Source organism: Nilaparvata lugens, chromosome 4, assembly GCF_014356525.2.
Source record: "Nilaparvata lugens isolate BPH chromosome 4, ASM1435652v1, whole genome shotgun sequence".
Lineage (NCBI taxonomy): Eukaryota > Metazoa > Arthropoda > Insecta > Hemiptera > Delphacidae > Nilaparvata > Nilaparvata lugens.
Genome location: NC_052507.1, coordinates 1,465,304 through 1,490,818, shown reverse-complemented (window position 1 = coordinate 1,490,818; position 25,515 = coordinate 1,465,304). Strand labels below are relative to the sequence as shown.

The 25,515-nt window shown below is 34.6% G+C and overlaps 1 protein-coding gene across 2 annotated transcripts; it reads left to right on the top strand.

Annotated features, from left to right (window-relative positions):
- The first annotated feature begins 2,808 nt into the window (after window positions 1-2,808).
- On the top strand, window positions 2,809-25,250 carry LOC111046177 (protein FRA10AC1-like). 2 transcript variants are annotated; one of them, XM_039425497.1, is made up of 4 exons: window positions 2,809-3,048; window positions 12,668-12,833; window positions 21,761-21,920; window positions 23,418-25,250. In XM_039425497.1, exons 1-4 carry the CDS (start codon window positions 2,933-2,935, stop codon window positions 23,705-23,707), a joined length of 732 nt encoding a protein of 243 aa, XP_039281431.1. In that variant the 5' UTR covers window positions 2,809-2,932; the 3' UTR covers window positions 23,708-25,250. The 2 variants fall into 2 exon arrangements, with proteins under 2 accessions (XP_039281431.1, XP_039281430.1); XM_039425496.1 differs by lacking the exon at window positions 2,809-3,048 and adding an exon at window positions 5,767-5,990.
- Window positions 25,251-25,515: the final 265 nt, after the last annotated feature.

Sequence of the window (25,515 nt, the reverse complement as noted above, 5' to 3'; positions counted from 1 at the left end):
TGCGTATTATCTTGCAGCCATCCCAATCAGCTGTTGACATTGTTGGCGTGTATTTTGAAAGCAAATTTGTTTTATCTATCTTTTCAAATAGATAAAAATGAGAACTCATTAAATTTTTTTGAATATTATTAATTATTCATTATTTCAAATAATATTTTTTTCATTCATAAATTGATTGGTTAAAAAACTATTTAGAAATTAAGATTTACTCAAAATTATTCAAATTTTCAAATGAATTGAATTCATTTAATTTTTAAATTGAATAAATTATCGATTATTGATTTTCAATTGGATTATCAAGTTTAAAATTAATTAAAGTTGTTATTGATAACAAAATTATACAGACAAACATTTGATGGATTTCAGCCATCATTTTACCAATAATTACCAACTTTTCATATTCAATGGTAACTGAAGGAAAAATTTAATGTGAAATACGTGCGCAAAGTTCCTCTGCTGCACTCAAGAAACCATTCCGCCCTCGCCTACGGCTCGTGCGTAAACGTTTCTTTCGGTGCAGCAAACTGTCACTTTGCGCACTAGTTGCACAAATAACTAGTCTGATATGACAACCATAATTTTTGGTAAATGTTACATTCTTTTCCCTTTAATCCGTATAGTATTTGAAGAATCTCTCCCATGCTAAGGACCATTTTTAAGAAGTGCAGGAGAATATATATATATCGTATTTCTACTACCGTCATTATCAAGCATAAAGTTATTTTAGTGCAGCTACTTTCTATGAAGTAATAATTTTAATGCTCTTAGGCCCGGTTGCACAAAAGTGATTAATTTCACGAGAACTAATCAGAGAAGGTCTTTTTGATAAGACGGCTTCCTTGATTGGTTCTCATGGAATTAATCACGGTTAAAATTTAACCGGCTTAGTGATGCTTGATTCCGATATACTTTTCCTTCATGTCAGTTGTTACGGTACCAAAATTGTAAAACCCAATTTCCATTGATTAGATCTTGTGTTAACATTATCATAGAGGAAAGATAGTATTATATGCTATATTTTTGTTTGTGGCATTATACACCCTACAAAGTGTGTAATAATTACAAATTTTTTTATTGCCATATCATTCTGATAGTATCAACTGAATGAGTTCAATCTTTCAATATTTTCTATGAATATTCCAGATAATATTGTGTAAATAATAAACTCATGAAAGATCAACAGTCAAGTATGAATTATTAAGCTTGCAGAAAACATAATTATTATTGAAAAATTCTTGCAAAAACATCACGGTATTCTACACTCATTTGTAAACCTATAGAATAATTTATCAAGATTACAAGTTGATTGATGTTAGGTTGAAATAATTTGATTTGTATAAAGACTGATTAGGTGTACATAATGTTGTAAAGTACGGACCTTAGTTCAAAATTGTATAAACATTCTTGTTCATAAATGGAACCAACAAACATGTGTTTGTATCAGTGTGAATGGAAAATAAAGTAAAGTTGAATAAAATTGAAAAGTGTATTATCATTTATAGGCTATCGTCGTACCTTTTATGGCTCCTTTTTTTTGCTGATTGTGATGCCCACATGAGCTCCAGGCTTTTTCGTGGGTAATAAGAGATGAATTGATTCAAAGTTTTAGATGCTGAACCAAGACTTATTAACTTATTGATTCCTTCAACCCTACACCATGTTCTCTATTAATTCATCACCTTAATTTGAATATCTCAATCAGTATTGACATTGCATATTGATATAGTTCAGTTACAATAAAAGCTCGCACAATGCACCAGCCTTATGAGGACCAAACATTTCTTCCGATTGAATTATGTTTTTTTATTGTTGTTTTCCATCACGAACTGCTTATTATTAAATCACTTTTTGCTATTAAAAAGAACGACTGGCAGTCAGAATTCTGAATTAAAAGTGAATTATCTTTGATCAGGCGATTCGTTATTACATGTGTATACTGAATAGGTATACTGGTTATTTTATACTCAATGAAAAAGACTAAGAAATTGTAAATTCTTTATACAGTACTACATATTAGATTGATACTACAAAGTTTACTACATAGGTATTTTATACTACAAAATTGATACAAATATGAAGTGAGTAAATTACTGTCACTGGGGTGACAATGCAGTAATTATTGTTACTTGCTGATGTGTGCAAACGCTATGTGTGACTTTATAATAGTAATTTATAAAGTCACCTTTTCAATAGAGTTGGCAACTGAGATTTCAACAATTTGTTGCCAGTTTCTTGAATAGCACAGCAACACTCAAAAATTATTTCTATTAATATAAATAATATGATATGCTGGCTGTTCTATACACACCTATTTATTATACTGTGGATGGAAACATAAATATATTAATAGTAATTCAAGGTATGACAATGATTATCAAACAATAGGGAAATTGTGGAAAAGCATGCCCGTGTGAAATGATAATTTTTATTTAAATAAAGTGGGGTTTTGACAACATTTCAAGTCTCTTCAATAATGAAAAAGTGATTGCTTTGCCAAGGGCTTGTCAGAACAAATTTAAAATTTTCGACTTCGTATCTTCGTTGAGACTCTTCATCATTTTTAGATAACTTCGATTGATAAATTATTGAAATTGAATAAATATTTATTCTTCAATAAAGAATAAATTCTTTGGATGAATTAAGTTTTGAATAAATGAAACGTGAATTGGATTGAGTTTGTTAGGCCTACTCTTGAAGTCCGTTCTAATTTAAATTTACCGCAAAAAGCCAACGCTCGATTATGTAAAAATCGACACTCGACTTTGATCAAAAATATCGAATTGCTTTACTTTCGCTTTCGACTTTTGTTTTCTGAAATCTAACCTAAAATTTAAATCCTTGACAAAGTTTATTGCAATCAATCTGACGTTTTTAAGATGATTTAGTATAATTTATGTTTCATCCAGTGAATTTATAGATTTTCTCAATTAAAATGTCAAGATATTCTAATCATTTGATGTATATGACTCCTTTTGAACAACATAAGAGGCTCATCAATGTTTATGTTCTTCAACGAAAAGGAAGCTCTGAACTTCTAAAAAGAAATACGTGAGTATTCTTTTATTAAACTTGTTCTTTATTCATAAAAATTAAGTGTTGATCACCAATGCGCAAACGTGGACTAAAGTCTCTTTTCTTAACATTATGGAACTGCATCACACACGTTTTCTTTTGGTTTAGTACCAGCTTATTTTCTGTGCACCATATACTCATCTCATTCAAACCTTGTTGCGTTTTCTTAATTGCTTCAGAAGAATTCCTGTCTACTAAGAGGTGACACACATCATCTGCAAACATCCAAATCTCCCCCGCTTGTACTGAAGTTGGAAGATCATTCACAAAAAGCAGGAAAAGAACTGGACCCATATTTGAGCCTTGCGGCACTCCTATGTTAACATCCTGTTGCACTTGTGATCTTATATGTCGAATAACATTATCCTTTCCCATGTGACTCACAGTGACCAGTTGTTGTCGGTTTTCCAAGTAAGTCATTATCCAATCCAAGGGTTTTCCTGTGATTCCATACTTGACAAGTTTTAGCTTCACCTTCTGTGATTAACACAATCGAATGCCTTGGTCATATCGTAGAATATTGTGTACACCTCGTCCGTACAATCTACTTTATCGTACACTGCAGTTAATAAGGCAAAAATTGCATCTGCTGTGCTTTTTTTCTTACGGAATCCGAATTGTCTACCACTTATCAATCGGTGTTGCTCCAAATATGGAATCAATCTGTCCAGATAAGCAACTTCAAAAACTTTGGAATAGACTGATTGTACAGCTACAGGTCTATAGTTGCATACTACATCTTTTTCATTCTTTTTATATATTGGGACCAGTTTAGATGTTTTAATCGCTTCTGGAAACTTCCCTTCTTCAAATGACTTATTAATAATCAACGACAAAGGTTCAGCTATAATATGCGCTGAGGCTTTAACTAGTCTACATGGGATATTGTCAACTCCAGCACTTGGTTTATTGCACACTCTATCAATAATTTCAATCACTTCATCGGCACAAGTTGATCTTAATTGAAAATGACGACCATCGATTTGCTCGCAAACATCCTCTATAATATCTTGATTGTGTAATTCATCACCAACAAGGCTCTTTACCTCCTCATAGAAATATTTATTGAACTCTTGTGCAATCTTAATGGGATCATTAACTGGCTCATCGTCTATTTTTAACCTCATATTATTATGGATGAAAGTATCCTTTGTCAGACTGTGAACAACTCTCCATGATTCTTTGCTGATATTTCTTGACTTTATTATTTTATCTCGGTAGAATGCCCTCCTATTACCAGAAACCAATTGTGAGTGCTGTCTCTTTGCATTACAATACTCCAACTTAGCTCTCTCATCACCAACTTGCCGAGTTCTCCAATACATTTCTTTTAATTTTTCTTTTGACAATAATATGTCATTGTCAATCCAACTCATATCAAATGAGTTATTAATCTTATAGATCTTTTTTTGGAAAACATATTTCAAAACAGTATCTATAATCGTTATAAAATTTATTGAACAATTCGTCACAAGACTTTTCACCATCCATGTCCATCCATTTAATCATGCCAAGTCTTCCAAAGAATTCGTCCATACCCAGTCTTGTAATTCTATTTCTCTCTATTTTCATGCATAACTTGGTATTAACATGCACATCTATATCTATGTAGAGCCATCTATGATCAGACAAGGGTGTGTCTATACAGCCGCTTTGTACTTGTTTTATGTTCTCACTTATCAGTACATAATCAATTTGTGTTGATACATTTGGAGTCACTCTAGTGTTCATTTTTATAACATTCAACAATTTGTGGGATTCCAACACATCAAAAAACATCTTCTATATACAGAATCAATATTGCCATCGATATTCATATCTCCACATATTAAAATAGGAACATTCAAACTATCGAGTTGGTTCAACAATTGCTCCAATATTTCAATGAAATTGTAGAAATTATTATCATGCGGTGGACGGTACACAACAAGAAATACGAATTTATATTCAGCACTTTTGAAAATACATGCACTACCCTCAAACACCCCTTCAGTCATAATATCTTCATATAGCAATGGGTATGATTTCATGCTCAAGCTCTGTTTCAAATATATAGCAACTCCACCACCATTTGATTTTTTTCTATTTGCTACTGCTACTTTATCATATCCATGTATTTTAAAAACTTTATCTTTATCCTGGTTTAACCAAGTCTCAGCAAATGCCAAAATATCCGGTTTCAATTCAATCAACTCAACCTCCAATTCCTCAACCTTGTTAAAAATAGATCTAATATTTAAAAAACATATACGTAAAACATTTCTATTTACAATTTTTTCCTCACAATGCGAGGAAGTCGAATAATTTATTTCATTACAATCAGTAATTACGTCATTTTTATTTACAAAATCTACTTTTCTATTTGTACGTTTTGTCTTCTGAATAAAAAACGCTTTAGTGTTACATTTTTTGGCCAACATTTTGAATCATTCACTACGTTGACTTCGACGTTTTATAAATTATTAAAATTGAATAAATATTCAATTCCGCAACAATTCTTCCGGATGAATTAAGTTTTGAATTGATGAAACGTGAATTTGATTGAGTTTTTCAGGCTTAGGCTACTATTGAAGTCCGCTCTCATTTAAATTTACCACAAAAAGTCAACGCTCGATTATATAAACATCGACACTCGACTTTGATCAAAAATATCGAATTTTTCTATTTTCGACTTTTGTTTTCTGTACTCTAACCTAAAACTTGAATCCTTAGTAGAGTTTATTGCAATCAATCTGGTGTTTATGAGATGATTTTGTATATTATATGTTTTATCCAGTGAATTTATAGATTTTCTCAATTGAAATGTCAAGATATTCCAATCAGTTGATGTATATGACTCCTTTTGAACAACATAAAAGGCTCATCAATGTTTATGTTCTTCAACGAAAAGGAAGCTCTGAACTTCTAAAAAGAAATACGTGAGTATTCTTTTATTAAATTTGTTCTTTATTCATAGAAAATGAAGAGTTGAGGTACACCAATAACTTACAGCTATTTATTTATTATACATATCAGTATATGCTATTTAATTCTATGGTTAGTATCATCAACATAAAGCATCAGGATTCCAGTTACTTGACTAGATATTATGAATTATTGTTTCCATATCATGAGAACTAACTGTTCCTAGTCACAGTCATGATAAATGACCAAGAAACCATGGTTCCTCTCTATCCAGAAAGAGTTTTGGAGGAGTTTGCAAAGCATCTTTAATACCTTCTGCTTTATCCATTATCCACACTTAAGGAATTGATAGCGTCATGAAACTCAAAACACACAATTCAATAAATAATCGCACAGATAGCAGCGATTCAGTGACCAATTTTAGTAAAATTTGAAATATTACCCATAAATTCATTTATTTTGCAATATGCCTTGTCATGTCACAGCGGCTTCTGGACAGTTTACTTGAAGGCGGCCTGATCCAACCGCTTCACACCAGGAGACAGCTTGTTAAAGAGTTTCAGGGCAGAAATCCTATAACTGGCTTTTGATCGGTGGAGACATTTCCTATAGTGAGGTCCACGTTATAATGGCAGTGGAGAAAGATAGGAGAAAAACGTTGCCGATCCTCTGTCTTGTCAATGCCTTCTATATACGGTAGCTTATACAGGTTATTGATGTTATATTAACTGTTCATTCTCGTTTAAAATAATCAGTTATATTTCATTAAGCAAGAAATTATATTTTTCAATAATTTCATTACTTGATGAATTTTCATAAATAAGATGAAATATATTGTTAAATATTAATTCTACATTGTTGAAAGACGATCTTGCAACGGAGCAAAGAGAGAAAGAGATAGCGCTATCCGCTTTGTTGAATGATAGACAAGGATAGCAATACCATTGCTAATCAAACACTGCCATTATAACGTGGACCTTACTTACTTACTTGAATTCTTCGTCCTTGACCGGGAGAACCGGATAGACTGTGTCAGGGAGTTCAGGGGGTCACCCCTCAAACTCTGCGATGGCGGCTGTTCGTGTTTGAGTATAGGGGCTCATCCACTAGTTCTGCCAATGAGTATAATGGCCGTTGTATTAGGCGTTCTTTCAATATTTGCTTAAACTTTCTGACTTCGCTTTTTTTTATATATTCAGAGAACTGGTTATACAGTCACAGTGCTGATATTTCAAAAATTTTTTGAGTTGCTGTAAGTCTGCTTCGAGGTACATCCAGGTCTGCCGCATGTCGAGTGTTATAGGTTTGTATGTTGCTTTTCTTTGTCATGTTGTTTGCTTTGTTCTTTATGAATAGGAGTGAGCAGAGTACATAGTGGTTAAAGATTGTAAGTACTCTCAGCTTTTTGAATAGTGGCCTGCAGTGTGCCAGGTGGTCAGAGAATGTGATTATTCTAATGGCCTTTTTTTTGTAGCAATAGTATATCTGAGCTGGCTGAAGCATGTCCCCAGAGAAGGATTCCGTATGTTATGTGACTGTGATATAACGAATATTAAGCTGTCATCAAGTATTCTAGAGTGACAACATACCTTAGTTTTTTTAGGATATTTACTGTAGGAGATGAACTTACTATAGGGACATCCAACAGCTCATGGTGCCTGGTTTTGTGGTAGTGAATGTCGTCACTAGGGGCAGCCATAGTATGCTGTATCCTCTTGACATACACCAAACACAGGAGGATGTAATGGCTGAAGACCGTCAGTACACCAAGGCGAGCAAAGATGGACTTCCAGTGTGCAAGATGGTGGCTACCTGTTAATATTCTTACAGCTCTCTTTTGTAACCTCAGGATATCAGCTGAGTGACCCCACAGAAGCAATCCATAAATGATGTGGCAATGGAAGAGAGGTGATACATCATTAACAGATACCTCTCATTCACCAGGCTCCTCATCTTGAGAAGCAAGAAGCAAATGCGGGAGAGTCGGCTGGTTACCTGCTGTATATGACTGTTCCAGCTGAGTTTGCAGTCCCAGACAAAACCCAGCAGTTTCACTGGACTCCGAGGGTCACGCAGTTCTCGTGTCAAGCTGCAGATGATCTTTGATCTGCTACTTTGTGTTTTATTGCCAATCGATAAATTAGGACAAGACCCAAAGGATCATCTACAAGCATTTTGTCACTATAGTGAGGTTCACGTTATAATGACAGTGTTAAACTGCGTTTAAACTATGTAGCTGGAGAGCTATATAGCTCTGATTTATAGCAGAGCTATATAAACTTTGAGCTACATATAGCTCTGTCAGCTACATATAGCTCTGCTAGATGTAGCTCTGCTATAATTAACTTTGATGTCATTACTTGTAGAAGAGCTACATATAGTTTGGAATAAACCAGTATTCACTGCTCAGTTCCCAACCAGATACCAAAGAAGGTAGTTCTTGCAGCAGCCGCTGCTTTCGCCGCATATTTTTAGCACAGAGAAGAGATAGAAGAGATTGGATAAGACCCCTCCCTTCAGGCTAGGAAACTATACAGTGGTATTGACCTTTTAAAAGACCTAAATGAGGATGATAGAGACGACTTGACCTATGAAATTCATTCGCAATACTCAGTAGCCTACCAGCTCTCTGACAACAAATGAGTACAGTATAATCTGTTGTAAACCCAGCAGGCACTAAACGGCTGCAAACAACAGTAAACAGCTGCGGCAGCCTTCCTTCAAGTACAGAGCAGCTACATCTAACTCTACTATGAACAAAAATTGACATGTAGCAGAGTTACATATAGCTCAGATTCTCTTTGATGTTTACCGAAAATTTTGGATAGCTCATTTTCTGCTATATAGCTGAGAAAATTGGCTAATACTACGGCTATATAGCAGATCTCCAGTGTCACTTTTTGAACTTGTAGCAAAGCTATATAGCTGTGCTACGTGTAGCTCTTCTATATAGCTCTGCTACATAGTGTAAACCTAGCTTTAGATTAGCTAGCTCTGCTATATTAACTTTGATATCATTACTTGTAGCAGAGCTACATATAGTTTGGACTAAACCAGTATACACTGCTCAGTTCCCAATAGTATTGCTATCCTTGTCTATCATTCAACAAAGCGGATAGCGCTATCTCTTTCTCGCTTTGCTCTGTTGCCAGATCATATTTTACCAATCAAGAAAGAATTAATCATTAATTGATAAAATATTCTATGCTAATGATGAAAATTCATTATGCATTTATTGAAAAATATAATTTCTTGCTCAATAAAATATAATTGATTATTTTAAACGAGAATGAACAGTTAATATTACATCAATACACCTGTATCAGCTACCGTCTATAGAAGGCATTGACAAGACAGAGGTTCGGCAACGTTATGCTCTTATCTTTCTCCACTGCCATTATAACGTGGACCTCACTATAGAACTGCGTGACCCTCAGGATCCAGTGAAGCTGCTGGGTTTTGTCTTGGACTTCATCTCAGTTGGAACATTTATAATAGTAGGTATAACCATAGAGAAACAATAGCATAAGTAGATATCCCATAGTATAGGGCGTTTATGTCGCAACTTTTACTGTCATCTCAAGCTGATAGTCCAAGTAGTTCTTTCCTGTGAAGCTTTATGACACTGGTAGTCTCTCATATTGTGCTGTTCATACACTCACCCGGTCAAAACAGTGAAAATCCACAGTAATCGGCTTGAGATAACAGTAAAAGCTGCGATATAAACGCCCTATACCATGGGATATCTACTTGGGCTATTGTTTCTCTATGGTATAACCAGCCGACTCTCCCGCATTTGCTTCTTGCTTTTCAAGATGAGGGGCCTGGTGACTGAGAGGTATCTTTTGATGATGTATCACGCTCTCTTCCATTGCCACATCATCTATGGATTGCTCCTGTGGGGTCACTTACCTGGGGCATAGAATAAATGATAAGTTTTCTCCGGAAGGGGCTTCTGATATCCTGCGGTTGCAAAAGGGTGCTGTGAGAATCATAACAGACAGGGACATCTTGCCCACTGCAAGCTCATCTTTGCTTTTCTCTAATGTGTTTTGTGTTGAATCACGTGTTTTGAGTTTTAGGACGCCATTGATTCCACAAGTGTGGATAATGTATGAAGCATGCACTTGCACAAACGTCCATCCAATGTGATTATACCCTTAAGATGTAGATCCACAAAATCTAATCAGCATAATCCGTCTCATTTCCCACTCACATTACTATAGTGAGGTCCACGTTACAATGTGGCAGTGGAGAAAGATAGGAGAACAATGTTGCCGATCCTCTGTCTTGTCAATGCCTTCTATAGACAGTAGCTGATACAGGTTTATTGATGTAATATTACCTGTTCATTCTCGTTTAAATGAATCAATTATATTTTATTAAACAAGAAATTATACTTTCCAATAATTTCATGATGAATTTACATAATTAAAATGTAATATTTTGTTAATTAATTATCAATTCTACATTGTTAAAAGATTATCTGGCAACAGAGCAAAGCGAGAAAGAGATAGCGCTATCCGATATGTTGAATGATAGACAAGGATTGCTAATCAAACAATGCCATTATAACGTGGAATTTACTATAGGCCATTGACTTGTGGATGGATAAATAGATATACTTATCAAAGTTATCAGATAATAAAGTAATGCCATATATTTTGTACCGGTATGTAAACAATTATTCATCCAATTTATATTTGAGAGACATTTATAGACAGATATTTGATATAAGACATTGAATTATATCTGATAGACCAATTGATTTGGCAATGAATTAATATGTATTTATCAAACTCATCAACATGCAAACATCCATCAATTTATAGATTTTCAAACATTGATTGAAATTTGAAAAATAGGTTTTTTAGATCAAAAGAAAATGCAGGGAGACCTACTTCGTCTGATCGATTTCCTTCAATTCAGAATCGAATGATTCAGCTACTGATAAAAATTCTTCAATTGCTTCTTGTAATGCATCTGGAATTCAGATATTCAAAGATTAATTTAAAAATCATCAATTCATCAAATATTTAGTTGACATTGTATTTTTCAATAATTTAATAATGAATAATTTCATAATTGAGATGGAATATTTTGTTAATCTACATTGTTGAAAGACGATCTGGCAACAGAGCAAGGCGAGAAAGAGATAGCGCTATCCGATTTGTTGAATGATATATAAAGATAGCAATACCATTGCTAATCAAACACTGCCATTATAATAACGTGGACATCACTGTAGATCTCATGTGGGCATCATCTGCAGAATAAAATTCAAATTTGTTGGTTTCTCTACAAACGGTCAGCATCTCTCATGAATGTTATAAATGCTTTCAATTCAATAATTACTGACATTTTAGAGTGAGTCGCACTCACTTACTCGGTGCTATCCCACTAGACTCTACTAAAACTAAAGTGCGAGATAAATTACTTTTTCCTCCACCTACTGTCTAAAGTACTTACTTCACTCCCTGAAACCTAATACTAAAGTGTCACTTTTTCGCTCTCGGTAGTAAAAAACAGAAAAACTCCCTAGGGAGTAAAAGTGACTCCATTTAAATAACATGGGGAGCATCTCTATTTTGAAACTCACATTGTAATAGGTTAGAAGGTCTAAGCTCAGATGAGAAAGCATAATAGAGGTGTCTGTCATTGAGTCAACTGAATTCAATACCACAACCAGAAATTTGATCAACTCATGAAATATATGTTTGTATGATAATTATTATATTCTTAATATTAGTAGACAATAAAAATTTATACAATTTTTAAAATATTTTATTCTATTCAAAATACCAGCCAACAAATATTTTTGATCTGCAATTCAAATCTGAACCGCGTGATCTGGAGTTTCAGCTGATATGGTTGTTACAACTTTTGCCGATAGATAGCGCAATCGGCAGTGCCAATCAGACGACCAGTTTTTAGGTTTTAGATTTAGGTTATGTTGTTAGGAATCATTGTCACCAATACGTAAGTTATTAGAATGATTTTATTTGCAGTTTCTATAAAAAAATGTAGATGGAGGAAAAATGTTGTGTACATCACGAGCGAAAAATACTTTTTCTCCCTCAGGAAAATTGCTGCCCTCGGCTTCGCCTCGGGCTTCAAACTTTTTCCCACAGGGAGAAAAAGTCGTACTTTTCACTCTAGATATACAAATAACTATTAACATGAAGAGGAGAAACCTATTTCTCCCTCCACAGTTTGTAGCGTAGACACAGACGGACATCCTGCGCACAATTGGATGCGCCGTGTCATTTTGCTTCATGTTCTTGTGATGAAAACATCTCTGTAACATACACAAACCAATATACCTGCTATTGCCAGCAATAGATGGAGGGGAGTGTTGCCGCGTCGCGTTACAAAGCTCTCTCACTCAGACACAAAATAAGGAGAATGCTGCTAGTTAGTGGGAGTGATTAATGGAGGATAGAGCATCGGACCTCTCCGTCTTCGAGAAAGAGCCGTGTTAAAAGTAATTTATCTCGCACTTTAGTACTCTACTATGAACGTTTTCATTGGGAGAGTTCACAAGATATTTAGTACTTGCCCAGGGAACTCTACCACTCTACCACTAACTCTACTAATAAAAACCAGGCTTAAAGGTACAATAATTCAATCTAAAAATGAAGAACAGAAATTTCATTCTTCCACTAAAACATTTTTTCTTACCATGTTTCAGATCCAGAGACAAACGCGACATAGATGTCATTCGTGAAAACCATTGTTTTCTATGGGAAGACGACGTTGAGCCGAATTCATGGGAGAAAAGACTGGCCAAAAAGTACTATGACAAACTATTCAAAGAGTACTGCATCTGTGACTTGAGTCTTTACAAAGAAAACAAGGTATGATTATCAGGAATATCTTAATACCGTATTATTATTTCTAAACGAATCCAAATTAAATGCTTTAATTCACCCCGAAGACTTCTGCTACTGCAAATATTGACAACAGGGTAAACAGCTAGATGGAAATTCGATGAGCGCTACTATTTAGAGATTGTCAGTTTGGTGTAAGGGTAAGTATTCCTGACCGGCAATTAGGAGGTACTGGGTTCGATTCCCGGGCTGACAAATAATTTTTGAATAGTAGCGCACATCGAATTTTCAAGCTGTTTACCCTGTTGTCAATATTTGCAGTAGCAGAAGTCTTCGGGGTGAATTGGAGCATTCAATTTGTATTTTCGTTTAATAACAATAATCAATTCATTAGCATTTGAATAATTGGTTGGTATCAGTTCAGCTTTCGATGAGAGCGGTCGTGTCGGTAGTAGCTCCGCTCTAATCAGTGACCTTTGCCGCTGCGTGATAAATTCTCAGGACGAACTTTTTACTCAAATAATTCATCCATTATGGCACAGTGCTTCAACTGTAAAATAAATCTCGCTGAAGAGGATATCTCAGTGAAGTGTAGTGAGTGTGCGAAAGTGTTCCACCCTGCGTGTACTAGACTGGAGTCCATCGATAAGTTTAAAAAAATGAACTCGCAAGCCAGAGCTGCGTGGAAATGTGCGAGCTGTAAGCAGGATAAAAATAACGCAGGTCAGTCAGACATTACCTTAAAAAAATTATCCTCTGATCTAATAGAGAATCTACGTAAGGAAATAAACGATCTGAAATCCTTCTTCAACTCAAAATTGGGCGACCTGGACACGAAATTGGAAAAGTTAAACACCAAAACAGATGCTATAAAAACGCAACTCAACACCCTCACGGAGGATCATAATTCTTTAAAACTAAAATTTCTCAATCTCGAAAAAGAAAACTTGGAGGATAAAAAACATGTTCAGAGGCTAGAAAAAGAAATTCACGATCTACAACAATATACTAGAAAGGACAATGTTGAAATAGTAGGTATTCCCGAAACCCAGGGTGAGAATTTACATGTCGTCATGAAAGCCGTCGCAAAATCGTTGAATGTGGAGTTCAAGAATGAAGACCTATCTATTGTCCACAGGATGCCAACCGCTAAAGGATCCACTTCCATCGTGGCCAAATTCAGTTCCAGATTGAAGAAAACAGAATGGATCACCGCGGCACGCAAAAAGAAAGGCATCAAATCAACCGATGTATGCGACAAGCTGCCCTTATCAAACGTATATGTGAATGAACACCTCTCTCCCTACTACAAAGGACTACTTGGCAAAGCTAAGAATTTAAAAAAGGACAAAAAACTAACCTTTGTCTGGGTCCGTGATTGCAAAGTTTTTGTTAAAAAATCTGAAAACTCTCGCACTCGGAGAATTATGAGCGATGATGATTTAGTAGAATATAATTAGTATTTAATTATACAAATGTCCAATATTTCCTAAAAATATTCAAAATTGCGCAGTAGGCTGGTTATAATGGGTTTTTCTTTTAGTGAACTTAAAAGTTTTGTTTTTTTTTAATTTAACTCTTTTCCTCTTCTTTTTTTTTAATCTCATTTCTGTTATTGTATTATAACTTTCCTTATTTCATTAACGTTACTGATGAATGATGAATATGGCTTTGATGGGGTGATTGATTTGGAATGTTTCGATACGATTGAGAGCGATGATATTTTAAATTTTGATCCTAACTCTCATTTAGATGAAGTAATAGATAATGTTGTCTCTTTTAATATTATACACATGAATATACGTAGCTTAAGAAAAAACTTTGATGAATTTGTTTATACTCTTCAAAACTGTAAAATAAAATACGATGTAATAGTTCTAACTGAAACTTGGATGACTGAAGATAATATTTTTGACTATAGCATAGATGGATATACAGTTATAGATAAGCCAGGCCAACTAAATAAAAGTAACGGTTTGTGCATTTTTGTGAAGGAATCGATTGATGTACATTATCTTGACTGTGAAAATTCGGAAGCAGATATAATCATGATTAGATTAGAAGCTTTCAGCTGTCCTTTTACTCTTATTGCAGTCTACAGATCTCCTTCTTCTAATATTGAAGCATTTCTGAATGAGTTGGACACAAGTATGTCTAATGTTCAAAAAAATGAAAATATAATCATGATCGGAGATCTGAACATTGACATTCTGCGGAATAATAATTTATCAAATGAATATAGTAGCCTATTACAAATGTATGGTCTGAGATCTCTTGTTAATAAACCTACTCGCATTTCATGTAATACAAAATCATGTATTGATCATATATTTGGAAAAATGTGAATTTTAAGGAAAGTCATGTTCTTAGCTCCATACAAAAAACATACATCACTGATCATTTCTGTACAACTTTTCACATAACAAAATCTATCACAAATACAAAAGAAATTAGAGAGATATTTACTAAAAAAATTAATTATACAAAATTGATTGACTATTTAAAACAAGAGAATTGGCAAAATGAAACTAACTTGTATGATGAAAATTTAAATTTAGATGAAAAAATCAGTAATTTCTATGACAAATTAATATTCTACATAGAACTAACCACTGAACAGATAAAAATTAAAAATAGAAATAGACCACTGAAAAAATGGATAACTCCAGGGCTGATAAAATCAATCAGAGAACGTGACAAAATGCACAAAAAAATGAACAGTCAACCGTTTAATATGGAGCTACAAAATAGGTATAAGACTTACAGAAATATTTTGAATAAACTTATTAAAAAAACAAAATTTGATTATTACAGGACTAAAATATCAAATTACAAAGGTAATAGTAAGAAAACTTGGAACTGCATACAGGAAATTTTAGACATACAACGTACACATAAACCACCCGAAATCGACCCAGACATTATGAATAAATATTTTTCAGAAGTAGGAAGAAACTATGCAGAGAAAATCCTCAACAGGTCCACACGAAATCCAGTTAACTTACAGTATCCACCTTGTGCAGCGGCTGACACTCCAAAATCATTCTTTATGCATCCAACAAGTTATGAAGAGGTACTAATAATGATTAAAAGCTTAAAACGTAACTCCTCTCCGGGAGTGGATGGAGTAGGCAACATATGTTTGAAAAATATAGCAGAGTTCATAGCCAAACCATTGTCAATTTTGTTTAATAAATGTTTCGAGTTAGGCCATTTTCCTTCACATTTTAAAATAGCTAAAATAATTCCTCTCCATAAATCAGGTGACAAAAAAGCTCCCGAGAACTACCGTCCTATCAGCCTTATAAGCAACCTGTCTAAAATATTTGAAAAGATAATAAAAAAACGAATGGTCGAATATCTTGAAAAGTACAAATTTATTGCTGTAAATCAATTCGGGTTTCAGGAGGGTAAATCCACCGAAGATGCAATGACTGAGTTGGTTAGAATTGTAACGGAAAACTTTAAAAACAGTAGAAAAACTCTGGCTGTGTTCTTGGACCTGGCAAAGGCCTATGATACCATTCCTCATAAAGTCCTTCTACGTAAGCTAGAGAGAATAGGTATCCGGGGAACGGTGTTAAATTTATTTAAAAGTTACCTGCATGAAAGAATACAAATCCTTGACACCAGTAAACTGACATTGACCGACTACGGTCTTCCACAGGGTACAGTGCTCTCCCCGTTATTATTTTTGGTATATATCAATGATCTATTGAAAATTGACATCAATGGATGCCATTCCATCTCCTTTGCAGACGACACGGCCTTAATTTTTACTGGGTCAAATTGGCGGGAGGTTAAGTGTTTAGCCGAGGCTGGTCTGGCTAGGGTTAAATCTTGGCTGGATCACCACACGCTGACACTTAACATAAAAAAAAGTGTGTACATGCTTTTCTCTCCATCAGAAAGGTCTATCCCTACAGAGCTATTTCAAGATGGTGTAAAAACTCACTCAGACTCCTGTACATATTATAATCATTATGTAGAGTTGGAAGGGTTACAGGAGAGGGATGAAAACTGTGTATGTCAGGCATTGATAAGAGTGAGGGAGACAAAATATCTGGGAGTCATGTTAGATTCACAACTCAAATGGAACGCTCACATTGATAATATATGTAAAAAAATGAAACATATATACATAAATTTTACAGGTTAAACGGGTTAGGTGATTTAAATATATTACTATTAATTTACTTTGCTTACGCCCAGTCAGTATTACAGTATGGCATTAGGGTATGGGGTGGGGCATTGGACGTACATTTTAACAAAATCTCCTTAATTCAAAAACACTTAATTAAAGCAGCACTTGGTCGACCCAGACGTTACCCTACAAATCTCCTTTTTACAGAATTCCCAGTTTTAACAGTTAGGCAACTATTTGTGAAAAACATAATATTATACATAATTAAAAACACAAATCTATTTACACCTCAAGCTCGAACCTACAATTTTCGAATGCAAGATAATTATCAAATTAACAGAACTGACATGACTGTATGCCGAAGACAATTTCCTTACATCTGCAATAGACTCATCAACCTGCTACCAGAAAACTTAATAGCAAATAGAACAACAAAAGCAAATCCTAAAAAAATAGCAGAGTGGATAAAATCAATAAACACTTCTCAATTCTTACAAACATAATATAATATTAAATATCACCATCATCTCATTGCACTTACTACAGTTCATCAATAATTGTATCAATTCTCAATTATATTTCAGATATATTCCTTCCAACACAATATATATCAACATTGACTTATAACAGCAACCAATCATAAAATTTAATATAGCAGTAACTTACTCCATTTGTATTACACTTCAACTTTTCTCATATTATCAGTATTCTGTACATTTTTATTGTCATACATATTTGTATTAATTTTTCTTCTCTTTCACTTGTGTATTGTACTTTTTATGAATTTTTTTGGTACTCACTGCCAGCACTCAAACCCTTGGTTTTGCAGGCAGCGCCTATTATGTTATTTTGTGTAACAAAGTTTTTATTTATATGAATACTTTGATTGTCTATCTTGCTTAACTTTGTTTTGACATTTATCATTGTTTTGTATTATATTTGAAATGGCAAATAAAATTTGATTTGATTTGATTTGAATTGCAATATCTCAGTAATTTCCATCTTAGACTGGCTGGCCGCTATGGCTTCGTATAAAATGTGCGCTGCTATCCAGAGATTGTCAGTTTGGTGTAAGGGTAAGCATTCCTGACCGGCAATTAGGAGGTACTGGGTTCGATTCCCGGGCTGACAAATAATTTTTGAATAGTAGCGCACATCGAATTTTCAAGCTGTTTACCCTGTTGTCAATATTTGCAGTAGCAGAAGTCTTCTGGGTGAATTATAGCATTCAATTTGTATTTTCGTTTAATAACAATAATCAATTCATTAACATTTGAATAATTGCAATATCTCAGTAATTTCCATCTATAGACTGGCTGGCCGCTATGGCTTCGTATAAAATGTGCGTTGCTATCCAGAGATTGTCAGTTTGGTGTAAGGGTAAGCATTCCTGACGGGCAATTAGGAGGTACTGGGTTCGATTCCCGGGCTGACAAATAATTTTTGAATAGTAGCGCTCATAGAAATTCCATCTAGCTGTTTACCCTGTTGTCAGTATTTGCAGTAGCAGAAGTCTTCTGGGTGAATTACAACATTTAATTTGGATTCTTGTTTAATAATAAATTTATTAGCATTTGAATAATTGCAATTTCTCAGTAATTTACATCTGTATATCTTAATAAGTTGAATAGTAAGGCTACAAATACACTGAAAGCGGAGCGGAGCGTGACGTGGCGTTGAGGAGCGTCGTGAACAATATAATGTTAAGTAATGAGCTGAAACACACTGGAAGCGTCTACTCGCGGAGCGGAGCGTGGCGTCAAACTTTGGAACAAGCTGGTTTGTTTTTTGGAGCGTCTACGAGCGGAGCGTCAGAGTGCGAGTGCCCTACTAATATACATACTAGTGGTCTACTCTTGTAGATAATAATGCACTTGTTCTACTACATTTTCCCACCATCTAGTCTTCTTCTTGTGCCTTATCCCATTTAAATGGGGTCGGCATTCCTTCCTCTTAGTCTGCCTCTCCACAAAGCCCTATCCAATGCTTCCTCTCTCCTCCAACCCCTCGACGGTTTGTTCTACCACCTTTTCCACCATCTAGTACACTAGTACATTAATTAAATGTTTGCCCAAATTCCCCTGTAATGTGTATTATTCAAAAGAGAACTTTCATCTATTGCACTTTGAAGTCAAAAGTAAGGCTATTCTAATCCATTTCATACATATTGAGGTATGGATACCTCAGTGTTATAACAAGTCTTTCTTCAGTAGATATTGGATTTCTCCAATTAGTGACTTTTTCCCAAATCAGGCTTCACTCTCATCAAAATATAATCAAAGGTTGAAGTTGACTTTTTTATGTACTCAAAAAATTGGGACTTTCTTAACACATTAAACAGATGGTGATATTCAACAAATAGTCGACGATTTAAGTCAATTTCACTCTGCCCTAGCAGGCTTAGCTAATATCCAATACTTTAAGTAATTATTCTCACAAAATAATGTACGTTCAAACTTGGACAACGCCATTTTCTAGGCTCTTGACGCTTGACGCTCAGACGCTTCCTGTGTGTATCATGAACGCTCCGACCACGTCACGCCACGCTCCGCTCCGCTTTCAGTGTGTTTGTACCCTAATAGACTCAAGTATGTTCTGGAGCCACTGACAAGCCTCTTCTCCAGCAGCATGAACGTCAGTCAGCCCTCCATGATATGAGTGTTGTGGACACTCAGATATCAGGTGATTCATTGATTGAATTTGACCACATTGACACAGAGGTCAGAGGTGTCGTCAGCCCCATGCTGTCGTCAGCTCAGCACACCTTCCCACCTGCGTCCTGAACCGGTTAAGGCTGTGCAAAGGCTAAAAAATAAACTTTCTACTGGTGATATTTTTCAAAGTTTTTCGATTTGTATATCATCAAGCTATCAAAATGAAAAGGTTTTCTCAGGAAAACATGTTTTTACCGATCATTACTTTTTGAAATATGAACGACTAACGTTTAAATTTTAGGGACAGAACTTTTCAAATTCAATAAGAGATAAATCCATGAGATTCAGAGGATAAATTCTTCATGGTATTGTTGATTAAATAGAACAAAAATTATCTGAAAATATCAATTTTTGAGAAAGTTATTCAATTTACTATAATTGACCAAAAATAACTTTTAGTTGAACTATTTTTGGTAAATTGAATAACCTTCTCAAAAATTCATATTTTCAAAAGATTTTTGTCTCATTCAAACAACAATAGGCCTACCATGAAGTAATTTATCCTCTTAATCTCATGAATCTAACTCTTAACGAATTTGAAATTTTCTGTCTCAAAAATTTAAGCTTTAGGTGCTGATTTCTAGTTTACTTATTTCTGGACTGAAAAGTGGACTCAATTCAAGTGGATAGCATAACCTATAATTCTTATTTATTCATAACTCTTCCTTCATTGTATTATCATTCATCCCATCATCATCACCTAGGCTCAAAATACTTCTAGAAAGTCGCCTTTGTAAAATGATAAATATCTCAAAAAGTAATGATCGAAAAAAAAGGTTTTTCTGAGAAAACTTTTTTATTTTGATAGCTTGATGATTTACAAATCGAAATACTTTGTCACCAAATAAATACAAACCGAATATCTAAACCAAAATATAAACCAAATAAATATCACCAGTTGAAAGTTTATTTTTAGCCTTTGCAGAGCCTTAAGGCCACTCAGCTGGGTGCCAGGGACAATGCCAAAGACATGTCTTCATAAGCAACTATGTGAATTATTTTATTTTCATAGGCCAATACAAAAATTTGAAACATTCAAAGAGTCAATACCTTCTTTGGCCTATTTAGCGGGGAGACATTACTGTGTTCGCCCTGCAAAAACTGAGCTTCAAATTGAAGTATTGCGACTGAACATGTCTGATCATGTCTTGTCTTGTCTTGACTAAATGGTGTGTGCCCAGCCGCTAAATAGACCCACGTTAATCCACGAAAAGAAACCCACGCCTTGGGGTGAACTTATGAACTTTTCAATTTTTCATCTATAAGAAAAATGTGCATTGAAAGATAAATTTATAGAAAGACAAAATACATAAGTCTTGCCTACTGATGTTTGATCTGTTAGGCCCGCCGCAAAGTTGACCCACGAAAAGCAACCCACGCCGTGGGGTGTTTTGTAAACCATTGCTATAGAATTTTTCATAATCAATCAGCTGACAAGTAAATTATTCATTGCTTGTATTACACAAATAATGTCTAGAGAAGCCTAGCAATGGTTTACAAAACATCCCACGGCGTGGGTTGCTTTTCGTGGGTCAACTTTGCGGCGGGCCTAACAGATCAAACATCAGTAGGCAAGACTTATGTATTTTGTCTTTCTATAAATTCATCTTTCAATGCACATTTTTCTTATAGATGAAAAATTGAAAAGTTCATAAGAGCTGAGACACGTAATACGCTTTCCAGACGAGTCAACAGGAAGTTCTCCGATTGGCTGATTCTCGATACACCAACCCAATCAGCCAATCGGAGAGCTTCCTGACCTGTAGAGCCGTGTGCTGACTCGCGTGACAAACGCCTCGTGTGTCTTGGTCCCAACTGTGTATACTACTATGATAAAACTGTTTGTAAACTCATTGAATCAAGGTACTTCTTGAATACAATAGGAGCCAGACCATATTAAGCGTTTTTAGAGTTGACAGGGAGTTTCAAGCGCCAACTCAATCAGCCAATAGGAATGCTTCCTGCCATGCCGACTCTAAAACCGCCTTATATGGTCTGGCCCTTAGTAATCAGTAAGAAATCTATTTATTGATTTTTCGCTTAGGCTTATAATATCACTGCTCTCAATCAACATAATTTATTTTATCGATTTTCAGGTTGCTATGAGATGGCAGACTGAACCCGAATTGATCTCAGGAAAAGGCCAGTTTGTTTGTGGTGAGAAAAAATGCGCAAATAAAGAGACATTGAGATCGTGGGAGGTGAATTTCGGATACATTGAACATGGGGAAAAGAAGAATGCTTTAGTCAAATTACGTGAGTATAATTAAACTAATATTGATATCATTTTGAGTATCATATAAAAGGTAAAATAAAAGAAATGTTGTCATTTTCACATAATTTACTCGAGCCAAACTTTTAATGCACTCAAGAAATCCTGATGCCTTGATGATGGTGGTGGCTCAAGTGCATTGAAACTTTATTGTGGCTCAAATAAATTATGTAAAACTGGCAGATTTTTTTATTCCACCTTAATTTGGAGAAATTCCACAAAATCTCAGTTCATAGTGTAAATTGTATTATATACTAGCAGGTAACTTGAGCTCCGAAAGCGTCTAATTAAAAACTTGACAAACTGAAAACTTGACTTACTGAAATCTTGGAGAATTTAAAATAGGCCTATAACCATCCTCGGTAAATTAAGAATCTATATGCAAAATTCCAAGTTAATTAGTCCAGTAGTTTAGACGTGATGATGCGTAATTTGTGAATTTCCCATCCCGTAAGTGTATAAGCCAATTCTTTCCCACATTATATTATAGACTGGCAGATAACCCGTGTTCTGCAAGGCACAAGTGTATGATTAAAAACTGGACTAACTGAAATTTCGAAGAATTGAAAATAAGCCTATCTGTAAATTAATAATCTATTTGCAAAATTTCAAATTTATCTGTCCAGAAGCTCAGACGTGATGAAGTGTCATTCGTTAATTTCCTATCCCAAATTATTTGATCTTATCTACCTATATAATTATTTTACTTTATCAATTTTCTGTTTTTTTTTCTGTTTAATATTCATATTGATTAAAACTTTTACAATATTTCCATTAATAAATAAATCCTCATTTTAAATAAAGAAATTAACGTTTTGGTAGAGAGTTAGTGGGGAGGATATTTTTAATATTCTTTCCGAAGAATGGACATTGATATGTCCAAAGCTCCGCCAATTTATGTAGATGCATAACAATATGATTATTATCTATAGTTATTATATTACAAATTGCTTTTTCATATCATATACAGTTCAATAATTATTTTCTTAGTCTATATTATGTAAATTAATCTATAATTTTGCTGTATTGTAAGCTATTGTATATAAGTGTATAAGCCAGTATATATTGTAATCTACATAAATAAAGTACTCAATCAATCAATCAATCAATCCCGTAAGTGTATGAACCAATTTATTCCTTGATTATTATTATAGATAATAGTTCATAGTACTTCATTTTGTATGAAGTAGACTATCTGAATAGATTATAGTTCTATAATTTTACCTTTTTTTTTGTTAGGGGTACTCTTAAATGTCAAGAAATAAAAATCTAAGTATTTTTTTCTTAATATTTCACTCACGACATGTTTCGACATTTATGTCATTATCAAGTAAGTGAAATCTTGATAATGACATAAATATCGAAACGAAACATGTTTAAAAAAGGGTACTTGGATTTTTATTTGTTGATATTCTATGATTTTTTTATTATAGATACTTCAATAAATGAATTGTAAATCCAAATATAATACTGTTTTGCAGGATTATGTCCAGACTGCTCAGAGAAACTGAACTACAAAACGAAACGGAAAGAAGTGAAAAAGAAGAAACTGAAGCGACTGAAGTCCAACAAAGATAGAAAACGTGAGAAGGTGTCGTCAACTGATGCACAGAGTGAGACAGAAGTGGACCAGCAACAGACGGAAGACACAAATTGTGAGGAAAATGAAGATGCCGAGGCAGTTAGTATTTGGAAACAGAAACCACCTGACCTTGAGGAACCTTCCAGAGATGAGGAGTTTGAGGAATATCTAGAAGAGCTTCTACTTTGAACTGAAGTAGACCAAGGACTGAAATACTCTTGAACGTGACAGAAAACCTGGTACTATAGTGGGGTCCACGTTAAAAAGGCAGTACAGTCGAACCTCTGTATAACGAAGTCGGTTATCCCGACAAAAAATTCACTGCAGAGAGGTATTCGTTATTGAGAGGTTGTTCTGTCAAGAAAAATGCCACGATCTGATGGATCGTGTAATATGGTATCACGACGGTAAATAAATTTGGGACATACATTTATTTCCTCCAGAAAGCTTGACTTGTACTATTAGTTGAGTTTAATCAAAGTAACTCAGTAGCAATATTTTTCATCAATTTCATTCATCAAAGTTATTTTACTAATTTTCACACTACTATTAGATTGAACACAAAATACGGTAATTTTTCAATAACTTCACTACAAATACTACAATAACTCAACTCTCCTATTCTTAATGTTTTATTTGAAGAAGTGAGTAATTTCCGGTTGAATTCTTCATTTGAATAAAACATCATGATCAATAAACGACTCACATCTATTCAAACAGTCGAACATGTTGTCTGGTACACTATTTTTCAGTTTTAATCCTTGCTTGATAATTTTGAACGCTTCTAGAATTCTTGATCTGACGGATTCTTCTCCTCAGGTTCGTCACAGCCATCATAGTCAGTTCAAAGAATTGAAATGTGTGACAAAAGCAAGAATGGGAAAGTCCAGTCGTTCACCTGCCTGGTCTACAAATGACAAGTTCTTGGAATTCAATTTCCGACATGTGTTTCAACCTCTATTGACTGTCTACCACCCTATCTTCTTCCTACCTGATTTGCCATCATTTTTAGTCTATAATTGACCTTTCTGCTGATCCTTGAAAATGACCGTCTGCTTCCTATACACAACACTACATTTTGTATGTTGGAGTCTAGAGAAAACTCTGTTGTTGAGAGGGCCGAAATTCGTTAAATAGAGGTAAATAAGCTGTCAAACTCTAAAATGTCATGGGACCAGGTAAAAATTCGTCATGTAGAGGATTTCGTTGAGTGGAGGTTCGTTATAGAGAGGTTCGATCACGGTATTTAGATGAAAACGGTAGGGGTTATGAAATGTGTGCGCAGTGGCCAGCCAGCTAGATTACGTCATCGCCACCAACCGAGGTTTTTAACACCTATTGGCAATTTTATAAAACTTATTAGTTAGAACCAGATGATTGTATATAAAATGACGTCAGCGACACCGGAAATTCAGCACAAACATGCGCGTGACACCTACCGTCTTCTTCTATATACCGTGGGTTCGACTGTATGTGATTAACATTGTTATTGCTATCCTTGTCTATTATCCTTGTATCATCTTCGTACCATCCTTGTATTATCTTTATCTAGTGAGGTCCACGTTATAATGGCAGTATTTGATTAACATTGGTGTTGCTATCCTTGTCTATCATCCTTGTATCATCTTCCTACAATGAGGTCCACGTTATAATGGTAGTATTTATGTTGCCATTTTAACGTTAAGTGCAATGTGCTATTTTATAACATTGAATTATAATTATTGTATTTTTTATCTTGTTGTCCTTCCAGTACCATCTCAATCATTCTTGTATTTTTCTACCGACCTTGATTATTCTCTAGAATTCTCTAGAAGGTGCCATCAGGAAATATAGGTACTTTATTCCAACTCATGAAGAAGCCTTTCATCCTGTTGCCGTATTGAATATTTCGATAATCCAGTAGAACTATGACTTCATCAAGACAATGCTCATTTTTAGATCTGTCTGAACCCAGATTATTGTATATTAATGTAACTGATTTTGTAGGTATTGTGACA